A 14,953-nucleotide genomic window follows, 5' to 3' on the forward strand; every position below is an offset into this window, starting at 1 on the left:
AAAACTTCAAAAAAAATATGGAATAGCATTTTCTTACCTTCTACAACCTCTCCACCAAAGGATTTGGGACCAAAACCTTCCCCCTTTAGTAGAGCAATTTTTGGGAGGTGCCCAAGGCCTCCCCACATTTCTTTCACGGGTTGGAGTGAATGACCCGAGGAGGAAGAATGTGCTGCCTCAGATTTATATGGGGCCATTTGTACGGGCGGCTGGTGATTGAGCCGTCCCTACAAATAGGAGCTATAAATACGGGGCTATTTTTAGGAGCGGCTCAATCACCAGCCGCCCCTATAAATATCATTTCCAGGGGCGGCTGGTGATTGAGCCGCCCCTAAAAATCAGACCCTATTTGTAGGGGCGGCTCGTAACACCAGCCGCCCCTGCTGTTTTATTTGTAGGGGCGGCTGGTGTCTAGGCACCCGAGCACGTCACTGTAGGGGCGGCTCCATCACCAGTCACCCCTAAAAAACAATCTGTTGCTAAAAATCGTTTTCTACGTAGTGTGACCTTGTGGAGTTTGGAGGAAATTAGTAGCTTTTTTTGTCCGCTCAATCCCGTGTCATTCACGGACGGACTGATGATACGATTGGTTACCTCTCCAGTCTCTATGTGACAGGGTGTGGGCGTGTGGCTAAACATTGGCCACAACTCCTCCACCTGGAAACCTCATCCTCGGCTGCAGAGAGAGACGACGACGTACATGAGAGAGCGAGGTGAGAGCTGCCTTGTACTATCTCATCATCTAGTCTTCCGGATACTCTGAGAAGAAAGGTGAGGCGCCGCGCGGGAGCCAGCACTCTAACCGCGGTCGGGCAGCCTGAGCCCCGGTTCTCCTCATCATCTATACTGTACTTACGAGCACAATTTCCCTTGCTTCCTTGGAATAACAAATCCATGCTATTTGTTGCTGATCGATTGATGGACAACAAGTCGACAGCAGGCGGAGGCGGAGACGAGCAGGGTGCAGGGCACCGCCGGCGAGCTCAGCATCTGAAAAGGACGCCGCCGTCGCCGTCGGATGGGTCGGCGCCTCCCGCCCAGGACCCGGAGCGACTATACACTTGCAGTGCAGTGCTACAGAGGGAATCCTCGGCCTCCACACGCGGTTCCCTGTTCCAGGAGGGCCGGGCCAGCGCCCACGACGGCGACGCCACCAACCCCAGGCCCCATCTGACATCTGTGGCTTCTCTGCTTTGGATTGGGTCATTACTCATTAATACCCTTCGCCTTCTATTCTACTCCCTCTATCCTAAATTATAAGTCATTCCAAGAAGTTTGGAGAATCAAAGCATCTCAAGTTTGATCAAGTTTATATAATAAGATAATAACATTTATGATACCAACTAAGTACCAATAGATTCTTTGTTAATTATATTTTTATAGTATACCTATTTGATGTCATAAATCTTTGTAATTTTTTTTATAATTTTGGTCAAACTTGAGAAGCTTTGACTCTTTAAGATTCTTGGAATGACTTACAATTTAGGATGGAGGGAGTAGTACTGTATTAGACCTGACGATGCTAGTATGTATCTGTAGGATTTTGTGGTGCTTGCTAGATTACGAGTATCTTCGCTGCAACGACTGAGTTGTCTTCGATACAGACTGACGGTTACGGTTTGATGATAACTGCGTCAGGTCAATGCTATAACTGTGTCCTTCCGCGGAGCCAGATTTAAATTTCAACTGGCTATTTTCTCCGAGGCATGGCGCCGAAAACTTTGTGCTCCTCATGAGCGAGACTCGCTAATGGATGAAGCATGTTATGGGATAGCTGGTGGTCGCAGCAAGATCTGGAATGCTGTAGTGTAGGCTTCCCCGGCCCCATCTTCAGACATGTCATGTCTTCCCGCTTTTATTACTTACATAATCAGGCTTTCAGCTGCTATCTTTAGGCCTAGTTTTGTTCTAAAAAATTTTCACCCTAAACTATCATATCGAATCTTACGGCACATGTATGGAGTATTAAATATAGACGAAAAAAAACTAATTGCACAGTTTGGTTGGAAATCGCGAGACGAATGTTTTAAGACTAATTAGTCCATGATGGATTAATTAGGCTTAATAAATTCGTCTCGCAGTTTCCAGGCGAGCTATGTAATTAGTTTTTTTATTAGTATCCGAAAACCCCTTCCAATATCCCCGAAACATCCGATGTGACATCAAAAAATTTTCATTTCGCGAACTCAACACAGTCTTAGTTTAGTTAATAGAGTAAGATTCATTTTTTAACCTCTTGTTCAATTTTCAACCGTGAACTAGAAAACTGAGTACTAGATGCCCCCCTACCCTCATTGTTCAAGCGCCGAAATTTGGTTATTCAGCTAGTTTCAAAGGTGGTTTTCTACACCCAGCCCATCTACAGACATGCCTTCCTGCTTTTATTCCTTACACAATGAGGCTTTCACATGCTATCTTTAGTTAATTTAGTAAAGTCATTTTTTTAACCTTATGTTAGATTTTCAACTCTAAACTACGAAATCAGTTGGACACCCTCTAACTGTTGAATCGGAGAAATTTGGTCATTCTGCTGATTCAAAAGTGGTTTTCCATCCCCAGCATATCTTAGACATGCCTTCCTGTTTTTATTACTCAAATAATCAGGCTTTCAGCTGCTATCTTGAGCTAATAGGGTAACATCTATTTTTTGCCCTGTTTGCTTAAACTTATCGGTCTGCCTTATCAGCCATGGTATGATGTTTTTTCTCTCACAACAAATCAGCTTCAGCCGGCTTATCAGCCGCAGAAACCATCAGCCGAACTTTATATCCGATTTTCAATCTTGAACTATGAAACCGAGCATTAGAAACCTTCCAACTATTGAATCGAACAAATTTGGCCATCCGACTAATTTCAAAGATGGTTTTCTATTTTCCAAAACTATATATTCTAGTTTAATCTCTATAAATTCATATCGATTTTTAAATTGGAAAAATATGAAACAAGGGCTTATTTTGGAAAATAGAAATCGTACTAGATGTTCATTATTTTTGAAAAAAAGTTGTCTAGTTTCGACAGTTGGAGGGCTAGTACCTGATTTCATAATCCAGTGTTAAAAAATCAGATTGCCATGCAAGTTGGAGATTATGAAATATACTTGACCCTAATTAATTAATAAGATAAGCCAATAACCCCAGCTAGCACAAAGCTAGTTTCATTTATGATGCTCACTGCAATTTTGTCTAGTTAATTAACTGCAAGCGAGTGGGATGGATCAACTGCAGCACGTGTGTGATGATGATATACCGCCATATTTGTGATATATATAAAGCTCAATGAAAATGGTGAATACAAAACGAAGCCCTGCTTCACAAGAAACTAAGCACATCACCATCGCTCTGTTAATCTCACCACAAGATGAAACCAAAGTACCAAACACTTATATCTGCATCTCCTTCACACAAACTTAGCAGCAAGGCAAAGAATGGCCATGTTCGCTTCTCTTGCAATCTGTCTTTTTTAGTTTGTTTTTTCAGTCGAAACTATGTTTTTTCTCTCATAATAAATCAGCCGAAACAGTGTTTCGGCTCAGCCGAAACAGTGTTTCAGCTTGTTTTTTCAGTGACGCGAATGGAGCCAATCTACCAACAAGCACCAAATCCTTTTCCTCCATTAATTTGATTTTGACATGGTAGAAGACACCTCTCGTTTTCAAACCAGGCCAACCGACCGTTTCTCCCCGGCCCATCAATTACCCGTATCAGATCACCACACACTTCAATCCTCCTCAAAATCCATCCTAGCTAGTAACCATACGGATACCGTATGGTGTATTGTACACGTATATGTACACAATCTCCTACTGTACACGTGTGCGCGGCACATTCTTGCACGCACACGCGCGCGACCTCATGCAGTGCAGCTAGCGATCGACCAGTACTAGCGTCTTCGTGCTCATGCAGCTGCCACACCCTTCTTCTCCGGTGCCCACGCTTGCACCGGCGACGGCAGCTGTGCTGTCCGGGGCCGGGGCATCCATGCCTCCGACTCCCGCAGCGCGGCCATAAATGGAGACGTTGTGGCCTCTACCGCCGGCGGCAGCTCCAGCGCACGCTCCTCCGACAGGCGCCACACCTTGACGGACCCGTCCAGGCTGCCGCTGTACACCACGAACCGCCGCTCGCCGTCCGCGTCGTAGCAGTCGTCGTCGTCGTCGTCCGCCGCCACCGCGACGCACTTGACGGGCCCCGTGTGCCCCGCGAGCACGGCGAGGCGTGCGTGGCCCGCGCGCTCGTCCTCGTCGTCGTCGCGCCGCCACACGCAGAGCGTCCCGTCGGCCGAGCCGCTCACGACGACGCGCCCGGACACGGCGAGGCACAGCACGCCCGTTCCGTGGCCCGCCAGCACGCACGCGAGCCTCGGCTCTCCGTCGTCCACGTCGTCCAGCCCCCACCGCCAGCACGTGACCAGCCCGTCGGAGGAGCCGACGTACACGGCGCGGGCCTCGGGGCACGCCGCGATCGCGGTCACCGCGCCGTCCCCGCCCTCCCGGAGCACCAGCTCCAGGACGTGCCTCGTCCGGTCGCCGCCCGCCGCCATCTCCCGCCTCCACACCTTGACGGTCCCGTCGGCGGATCCGGTGAGCACGAGGCCGCCGAACCCAGCCGCGGCGACGGTGTTGACGGCGTCGTCGTGCGCGGGCACGGACTCGAGGCACCGGTAGTCGGAGACGCGCCACGCCTTGAAGGTGCGGTCCCAGGAGGCCGAGTAGAGCATGCCGGCGCCCTCGTCGAGGCTGAGCGACGACACGGCGTCCGAGTGGCGGAGCCACACCGCGCGGCGCTGGCGGCCCCGGCCCCTCCCGCCCCCGCCGCGCGGCGAGAGGACGTAGCTGGAGGGGTTCACGGAGCTGACCAGGAGGTCCCCGAGCGGCGGGAGAGACCCCACGCGGCGGTGCACGACGGCGGGGTAGCCACCGGCGTCGCCGTTGGCGCGCCACACCCGGACCTTGCCGTCCTGGTGGCCCGTGAAGATGCGGCCGTCGGCGGCCACGACGATGGCCTTGACGAGCCCGCTCCCGGTCCGGAACCCCGCGAGTTCGCGCCGGTCCCGCCACACCCGCACGGTCTCCGAGTCCGTGCCGGTGTACAGCACGTCCCCGGCGGCCGCCAGCGAGTACACCTTGCCGTCCTCCTTGACGAGCGACGCGATGAGCCCGGTCGCGGTCGCGTCGTCGGCGCCGGCGCCGCCGAGGCCCGGGAGGCGCGCCCACGGCGACTTGGGCTGGCTGTACGACCGCGATGGCGAGGACGACGCGGAGCCTTGGAAGGAGGAGGAGCTGTAGTCGTCGTCGTCGGAGAAGGAGGAGTTGGACGACAAAGACCGAGGGGAGGAGAGAGCGGAGACCGCCGCCGCCGGGTCGACGCGGAGGAAGTGCATGAGCTTCCTGCGGTTGCCCATGGCTGGAATGGTGGGTCGGTTCGTGTAGACGTGTGGTACTTGTGTGTGCTGCTCTCTGCGCTTGTCGCGGCCGGTCGAGGGGGAAAGAGGTCTCTTTAATGGCGCGCTAGCTGGATCGCGCAGCTAGCTACCTCAGCTCACGGCGGTGTAGCGTCGTCGGAGCGAATCGGGAAGGACGACGTGCGCGCGCGGGAAGGAATCCGAAGCCGAACTGCCGAAAGGGAGAGGAGTAGGGACTCGGGAGCAGAAGCGTAGGAGGCATGAGTAGCTAGCTTGCGAGGTTGGAGAAGGGGGCGCGCGAGCAGTGGCCGCATATATACTGCGTGACGGCGGGTCGCAGACTCGCAGGGAGGAGGAGGAGGAGGAGGAGAGGGAGGCCACGACGGCGGGACAGGCGGCGGGGCCGCGCGTGATCGAAGTATTTTTTTTCCTGTTCCCATCGATTTTTTGTCGAAACGAGTGTTTTCCCCGGATGGGATGTTTGGATTTTTATTCTGTTTTTGTTTCGTTTCCCCTGGGAAAAGGAGGAGGTGTTTGATTACCGAACCGGGCGCACGTGGCTGGTGGTGGTAGGGCGAGCGGCGCGACTGTGCCGGCACGACGCGGGGTCGCCGGGTGCCCCCGTCCAGTATGGGTCGTTTCGTGACAGGTTTGGAAGGTCCGGCGCGCACAAATATCCATGTCCGATTGTGCATCGTGGTTCGGCGTCCTCCGGCCAGAAAGCATACAGCCCGCTGTTTTGGCTCGGCCCAGCCACGGCAAACCTGCGCCTGCCGTGCCTGTGCTGGCTTGCATGGGGCGTGCCTAGGCTGAGGGGATGGCTGGCCCGGCCCGAGTACCCATTAACCCATTAGACCTACTAGCCCACCAGCTCAATCTTCAAGATCACAAAAGTCGTGCGCCTCAACTGTGCTCAAAGCACCGAGCTCCTTCCATGGATATGGAAGTAGACGAGGGAGTCGGAGAGGTAGGTAGGCAATGACAACAATGGCACGCCTCCGCAGCGGCGCGCTCGACGTCGACGTCTGAAAACGGTATGACGATGCGGGGGCATAGGCTAACCAACGGGCCCTCAGGCTGGCCTGGCACGACTAAGTCAATGTAGAGTCATGTCTAGGCCAGAGTCGCATCCTATATAGGTAGGTGCGAAACAACACGAAGATTAATAGTGCAGTGCCGACCTGACTCTAATCGGGTTGTGCCGTATTTTTGGCCACGTCTAGACTCGTAGGTGCTCTAGCATCTGAAAAAAAAATCCTTGAATTTAAACTATTGCCCATCCCTTTATATACCCTAAAAATTATACCTTCCCTTGGTTACCATTCATTTATAATTGTTCATCCCTTATATGCCATTTAAGTTATAGCTCCCTTCATTGTCATTCATTTAGACTATTTCATCCCTTATATGACATCAGTGTTGATTTTATATTTTGTCAACTATTGAATATAATGTTATGCGTACAAAATTCATGCTCATGATCAATATCTGCATAATTGTTCTTGAGTGCAATGACATGGAATGATGAAAATACTAGAAAAAAATGTCCATATGTTCTAAGGGCAAAATTACATTTTGAACTTTCACTTAACGGTAATGTGACGGTAAATTGATAGCAGTGGCATAGAAGGGAAGGAAAAAAAAATCAAATCCATGGTAATGAAGGGAAGATATAATTTTATTTAGACGGTACTCTATATAAGAGATAGTTATTATTATAACTTTTGATGGCAGTACCACGAATTTTCTCTCCTAGTATTTCCACGTTTCCACGATTCTGCATGGATGTGCAGTGTATGACGCCTAAACGGTACGGGTTTACGGCACGTACGTTCCTCATCGTGGCAGCCGTACTTGAGCGTACGTTCGACACGTTGCGTGTAGACGTACCTACCACAACGTCACTCCGTTTTCGTACCCAAGACTAGAAGTGCAGCGCTTTGTTGTGTGTCGTCCATCATCTTAAAACAAGTCACGTATTCTGAAATGGTAAGACGGGGGGGGGGGGGGGGGGGGGGGGGGGGGGGGGGGGGGGGCACAAAAGCAAGATAGATAGTGTAGATCGATAGGCTCTATCCGTTACATGTGATACAAGCTAGTCTTCGTTTCAACTGACTAGCTAGTGAGGAAAAAAGAGCCACTTCAACAGGTGCTAAATACCCACGTCTCATGTCATCATTGTTCCAAAGTAGTGCATAATGCTCCTCCTCCGATATGTCGCAACTCGGACTAAAATATATAGTACATACCCTGTATGCATAGAAACGTATAAGTAAGCATTATTCTAGAATATGTAGTATCTTTTTCAAAGTTTTCAGCAGGAATATTTTGGTGATTTCTCTGCCGAGAAAATGTGGAATATAATTGGATACACACAACACACAACACGGGGCTCGTTCGGCTGGTTGAGAAACCAGCCGGATTTCATTGTGTACGGATGAAAAATACTGTTCACTCTCTCACAAATTCCTTTAAATTTATCCAAATTTCTCCCAGCGAACAGGCCAACAATGATGACGACCAAAAACAAGGGGATGGAAGGAAGGGAACATCTTTAATTTGGTTGACAGCATGCACGTACAAGGTGGCGCCGGAACGTGTCGATAGGCACGTACATTATCAAATCAGTTGACAGTGGCGAGCACAAAATCAAAGCTGCCTTTAGTTGCTGTCAGAAGCTAGCTAGCACTACCGGAGGTGTCCTCTTTGCCGAGGGTGCAGGGCACTCGGTAAAGGCTTTGCCGAGTGTCGTACTCGGCAAAGAGCCCTCGGAAAAAAAATTTAACGGTAAAGAGGCTCTTTGCCGAGGGCCATTTGTCGGGCACTCGGCAAAGCCTTTTTCGAGTGCCAGGGCACTCGGCAAAGACATTTTTTATTTTTTTTAAAAACTCTTTGCCGAGTGCCGCGGCGGCAAGGCACTCGGCAAACACATTTTTTTATTTAAAAAAAAACTCTTTCCCGAGTGCCGCGGCGGCACGCACTCGGCAAAGCCATTTTTTAATTTTTTTAAAAAGCTCTTTGCCGAGTGCCTCTCCAGCTTGGCACTCGGCAAAGATTTTTTGCTTTTTTTTTAAAAAAAATCTTTGCCGAGTGCAATGTCCTGGCACTCGGCAAAGTTTCCCAGCTTTGCCGAGTGCCATGACTATTGCACTCGGCAAATCAACCGAAATTGTATTTTTTTTGTTTTTTGCATTCCACTGACACAAACAGTTCAAATATATATCACATATCACATATATATCACAAACATCACAATAATCACATATATATCACAACGAAACCATTTTCACACATTATATCACAACCACAACTCAAATAACAACATATCGCAACCACAAGTCAAATATCACAACCACAAGTTACAAATTCACAACCACAATCCATCAAGTCCAAGCACAAGTCACAACCACAAGTGAAGCTCAAGTCCAAGCACATGACGAAGTGCAACTCCTCAAAAAGGCGGCCTATGACACGATGGTGAAGCAAAGGCTCCATCATTCGGTGACGCATGAGCGGGGTTATTCGAACCCGCCGACGGAAGCTGCAAAAAGGATAAGAGGTTGCATGTGTGAGATTCATCTAGTAAGTTTCTATGTGAAGCATTGGTGTATGTCATAGCTAGTGCAAGCATCTAGTAAGTTTCTATGTCAAGCATCTAGTAAATTGAGAATGTCAAGCATGGTTATATGTCATAGCTAGTGCAAACATGTAGTAAGTTTCTATGTCAAGCATCTAGTAAGTTTCTATGTCAAGCATCTAGTAAGTTTGTATGTCAACCATGGTTGTATATCAAGGAAGCATCTAGTAAGAGTGAACTTTCATACTTACAGGAGTGACTGTAGGAGTAGGCGGTGGAGGAGCTACCAACGGCAAAGGTACACCCCCTTGCTGGACACTCCACATGAAGGCCTTCATTTCTTGCATCCTCCTCTCCCGGGCCGCGAATGCTTCCCTCTGAGCCTACAGCTGCGCGCTCTGAGCCTCGACCACGAGCTTCTGGGCCTGCAGCTCGGCCTGCAATACAAACTTCAATGTTTCAGTAATGCAAATGTAACTTAGGTGTGCAAAGATGAACGTACGACGAGTAAAACAGGACGTACCTCGAGAGCGTCGACCTGCTGCAGTGACGGAGTAGGCCATGGGTGTATGGGCTGGCTGGAGCTCGTGCTCCGTGCTCGGAGCACGTCGAGAGAGGGAACAGTGGTGGAGTTGATGGCGCCGTCTGCAATCCACAGCCGCCCATGCTTCTTGCCTCCTCCTAGCCTCATGATGGTCTCTACATCAATGGGCTCAGTGCGCACATCGTAATCTTCCCCATGGACCTCCCTCACCTTTGAGGTGTACTCTTGGACCTTATGTGCACGGTCGGGTCAGAGTACACCTCGCGCGGGGTAGACGGGTCAAAGGAGACAGAGGAAGATGCCCTGCCCATGTGGGACATAGCCCATGCAGAGAACTCTGAGACCTCCACGCCCAGGTGTGTAGCCTCCTACGAGTAAGATGGCAAGATGGTGAGAAATAAGGCAGAACTCAGTGTCAAATAAGATAAAAGAAATCACTTACATATGCTTGTTTGTAGGCAGGGAGGCTACGACTGCCTTGATGGTGAGTAGCACCTCACCTCAGCAGACGCTGGTCCCGCTGCCTCGCGTGGTTCTCAGCGAAGTCGTTGGACAACCACCTATCCACGATCATCTCCCAGCACACGGAGTGGGATCGGCACCACCAGGGAATCACCTACAAGTCATCGATTATTTGACATAGAAAAAGATAAAATTAAACTGACTTAATCTCAAAACGAACCATTATTAATGTTTTTCGTCTACCTCAAGGTACTAGGCCTGGGATAGCTCCATCTGTCTTGCATCAGGCTTGCTGATGGACTGCTTCAACACCACGGCGTAGTAGTCTCTGTGGGCCTGCACGCGTGCCTCGTGGTGCATGTCAGTGACGTACTTCCTATAGGCGGCGGCAGCCACCTGATCCGCCCGGTCCTCAAGTCCTTCTTCCGGCTTGAAATACCTCTGCATACAAAACCGATGTATCCATTCATTATTTCAATAAAAGACTTGCCTAATGAAAATGTTGTGCGAGAGAGACTTACCCGAAACTCCGCCAGTACCCGCTCCTGCTTATTGCAGTACCTGTCGTCAGGGGCCAACTGGTACCTGTCCCACGTGTAGGTCGGCTCCCGCATGTCCTCGAACACGTTCACAAGGCCGGGGTACCATTTCCTACACAAAACACCAAGGTGCTCGCGGGGGAGCGTGCAGGAGTACCCGACAAAACCAACCAGGCCCTGCACAAGTGATTAAGAAAATTTATCAGTTCCTCTTTTGATTTCCAACATTATCATATGAAGTAGTTGTGATAACATCTATAGTTACTTACCTCTTTGCCATAGGGCGAATCAGTGCCCGGTTGCGAGGAAGCGGAGGCTAAGGGAGGCTCGCGGGACCTCGCTAGTAGACAGTCGGGGTAGCAGAACTGTCGCCCTCGGCGGCCTCGTCCTCGGCCACCTCATCCTCGGTCTGTCGGACGTCCTCGTCCTCGACCTCGTCCTCGGGCGCGGCCGTCACGTGCTCCTCCTCCATCACCTCGTCTGAAGGTGGCGGGGAAGGAGTCTGCTGCCTCCTGCTGACCCTGGTCCTCCTCCTCTGACCTCCTATGGACGCTACCCCTGACCTTGACCCCTCGTCTGAAACGAGAGGGCGTGGTCTCCCGTAAAGGGAGGCCGTCTCACGTCGTGGACGGCTGCTCGCCATCACCTACAATCACAAAGAATGAACAAGACTTATTAGTATATATATTAGAAATAGATTCAAAATAAATAAAGAAAACACAAACTAAAACAAACGTAGTATTACATGTATTAGGAATAATCTTCATGATTAGGATCATAGGTGTCGTCATCACTATCAAAATTGTCCAAATGGGCAACACTATCTGAAGGTTCTATGTTGTCTTCGTCGTCATTGCCTAGCCTTAATCGGTCAAGCATTTCTATGTCCTTGGCATTTTGCACCACATCTCCATCAACCTCGTCATCCTCCGTTTCGTTGTCTACTTCCATTTCGATCGCTTCGGGTAAGACTATCTCAAACGTGCCTGGTAGCCCATCTTCTTGATAGAACTGTCCATCATATGTGTTTGTGTTGAAGTTGTAATCGTCATCGTTTGGGGGTAGGTAGTTTACCCTGTGGAGACACCTAGTGCACAATAGCCCAACCCTTAAGATCCGCTTTGTCTTGGTTGGCATATCGCGTATAGTACACCTGCACGACCTGTTGAGCCACAATGTAGACATCTTTTCCTGGATAGACAGAATCTTCTCGAATCTCGACTAGCCCAAGATGAGGGGTCCGTCTCGTTTCTCGAGGATTAAACCAGTGGCATTTGAACACGACATGTTTATGTTTGTGACCATGAAATGAGACTTCATAGATTTCCTCAACTCTACCATGATAGTCGAGGCCATCAGTGCTGGGCGTACAAACTCCGCTATTTGTGGTTTTCCGTTTGGGCCGAGTCTGCTCATATCTTGTTGTGTGGAAGCAATATCTGTTCACGTCATAACCGGTAAATGACTGCACCCTAATGTCATAGCTGCCTACAACCTGTCTCAACTCCTCACTCATGGACGAGTCAGTCTGGGCCTGCAAGCTCAAGCATGATAGGTTGTTATATTAATCGAACGAACGAGAAACTTGGAATATGGAATGTGGGAGCTAAATTGGACATTACCTTTTGTTTGAACCAAGAAATGAAATCAGGCCTCCCCGCACCCGCACCCTAAGAAAGAAGGGTGTCATGTTCCTACGAGGTAGGATCCCTTGATTGATGCCAGGACTCACGAACAAATTCCCTGTCCGAACGAGAATCTGTGGGGTTGCATGAAGAATATTCAGGGCGTATTGAAACAAGTTTGTTGAGAACTTACTCGACGAACGACTGCACCTCAGGAAGGTTGGTCAACACATATAGCATGACACTTCGCCACTCTTCATTTCCCAATATCTTATTGGTCCATCCACTTGCGCTGCCGAGTTGGCCTTGGAACAGGCTATGGGTTCATTCATTTTCGCCAATATTGTAACGAGGGAGTGGATTATGATTGCTAGGAAGTTTCGGCTTGTAGTATAGTATTGTGAAGTTTGCCACCTCCTCCCTTAGACTTGCCTCTACAATGGAAGCCTCAATTCTAGTTTTATTTGTACATTTCTTGCGAAGAGTCTTTAGACATCTCTCGATTGGATAGCACCACCGGGCTTGCATGGCCCCCCCAAATGTGCCTTGGACGGGAGGTGCACAATCAGATGCTGCATGGGCAAGAAGAAGCCGGGTGGAAAAATCTTCTCCAGCTTACAGAGCAACACAGGTGCTGCTTTTTCCAAGTCCTGAGCGACGGTCCGAGATATCTCCTTGGCACAAAGCTGACGGAAGAAAAAGCTCAACTCTACCAGCACTTGCCAGACATGGTCAGGGACATAGCCTCGGACCATCGCTGGAAGAAGCCGCTCAATCCATATGTGGTAGTCATGACTCTTCATCCTGTTGACTCGTAAAGTGCCTAAGTTCACATATGTTCACATATGTTCCTCACCGTATCCCACAAAACCACCTCCTTCATTGGGCACGAGAGCATCTATCTGAGCACACACCTCAGCACCACTCTTGATGCATAGTTTAGGGTCTATCACTGCAACACCTTTCATAAAGTTCTAGATGTCTTGTCTGAATGTATGGTTAGAAGGGAGGAATTGACGATGCCTGTTGAACGACGAATACTTGCCACCCTTCTTCAACCAAATGAACCTCACAGCTTCCTTGCATATTGGGCATAGGAACTTCCCGTGGACACACCAGGCGGTGAATAACCCATACGCCAGGAAGTCATGCAGGGAGTAGTGGTACCAAACATGCATCTTGAAGGATGATTTTGTAGCTCGGCTGTATGTCCATACCCCCTTCTCCCAAGCATCGATCAATTCATCAATCATAGGCTCCATGTACATACTCATATTACTCCCCGGGTGTCTAGGAATTATCAACGACAAGAAGATGTTATGCCGTTGAAAGGAGATGCTGGGGGGGGGGAGATTCAGGGGGATAACAAACATGGGCCAACATGTGTATGGGGTAGAAAACTATCCATAAGGATTGAACCCATCTGTTGCCAGCGCGACACGTACATTACGAGCCTCAGTTGCTTTGTCAGGATGTTTGTCATTAAAGTACGTCCATGCTTCGGCATCGGACGGATGCACCATCGTCTATGGCTTGTACCGTACACCTTCTTTATGCCATATCATCTATTTTGTGGATTCCTCGGTCATGAGAAGCCGTTGGATCCTCGGCACAAACGGAAGGTGCTGTAGGACTTTCGCAGGGATCGTAAGCTGCCTCTTCTGGCCATCTCCAGAGTCTACCTCCAGGTACGTTGAGGATTTATACTTCGGACAGTACTTTGCATCCTTGTGATCTTTCCTAAATAAGACGCACCTCTTCGGACAAACATGTATCTTGTCATATGGCATCTTAAGCATATGAAGTAGTTTCTGTGACTCGTGCAAGTTCTTCGACAGAATGTGCTTCTCCGGTAGCATGCCGCCAAACACGGCCAACATCTTATCAAAGCCTTTGTGACTCAGATTTAACTCGGCCTTCAACCCCATAACACGTCCAATGGCATCCAGCTGAGAAACCGTTGTACTCTCATGAAGGGGTTTCTGTGCCGAGTCCAACATTTCATAGAAGGCCTTAGCGGCTTCCTCCATCTCCTCCTTCTCACGTCCTTCTGCGAAGTGAGCTTGGTGAGTGTCATCTAGCATGTCTGCTACTCTGGCATCATCATCAAAAGCCTTGAGGCGTGGTCTCACCACCTTCGCTCTTATACGATCTGCTTCACCATGGTGGATCCACCAGTGGTAGCCAGCCGTATAACCATTGTACATAAGATGTTTACCCATGGTCACCTTGTCTACCCTTCTGTTGTTGTCACATTTGCTACAGGGACACCAAAGTTTAGAATGTCCTTTAGCTACACTCGAGCTCCATGCATGTTCCAAGAAAGCATCTGTCCCATTCACCCATTCAATGTCAAAGTCACTCCTGCTTCTCCGGCCTGTGTACATCCACTGACAGTCTTCCATCCTTCCACATATACATCACATAGTAATGTAACCATCAATTGCATCTATGCGGTGTTCCTACTCTCTAATAGGTGAGGATAGGTCCTAATCCCACCCGCGGATGCGTAGATGAGGTTAGTTTCCATGCTCTGCTCCCTATCCGAGATAGAATTTCGGCAGCACCTCCCCGCCGTTCTCCCGATACACGTCCTGCAAGGGAGAGTGTGTATCCAGAGAACAACAAGGAGGTGATGCTGAAAGTCTACCTCAGACTAGAGCGGACCATGGAAACTAGCCTCATCTATGCATCCGCGGGCTGTCCAAAAAATGTGGACAATCCAAAACAGATACGGTCGCAGATATGCAAAGATCCGCATACCTCTGACCGTATCTGTTTTGGACGGGAGACGCCTAACTGGGTT

The 14,953-nt window shown here is 49.6% G+C and overlaps 1 protein-coding gene across 1 annotated transcript; it reads right to left on the reverse strand.

The window, feature by feature from the left end:
* Positions 1-3,319: 3,319 nt before the first annotated feature.
* Positions 3,320-5,840, reverse strand: LOC136538601 (protein JINGUBANG-like). Its single transcript, XM_066530553.1, has one exon. The coding sequence runs from the start codon at positions 5,398-5,400 to the stop codon at positions 3,895-3,897; it is 1,506 nt and encodes a 501-aa protein (XP_066386650.1). The 5' UTR covers positions 5,401-5,840; the 3' UTR covers positions 3,320-3,894.
* Between the last annotated feature and the right edge of the window lie 9,113 nt (positions 5,841-14,953).

Source organism: Miscanthus floridulus, chromosome 2, assembly GCF_019320115.1.
Source record: "Miscanthus floridulus cultivar M001 chromosome 2, ASM1932011v1, whole genome shotgun sequence".
Classification (NCBI taxonomy): domain Eukaryota; kingdom Viridiplantae; phylum Streptophyta; class Magnoliopsida; order Poales; family Poaceae; genus Miscanthus; species Miscanthus floridulus.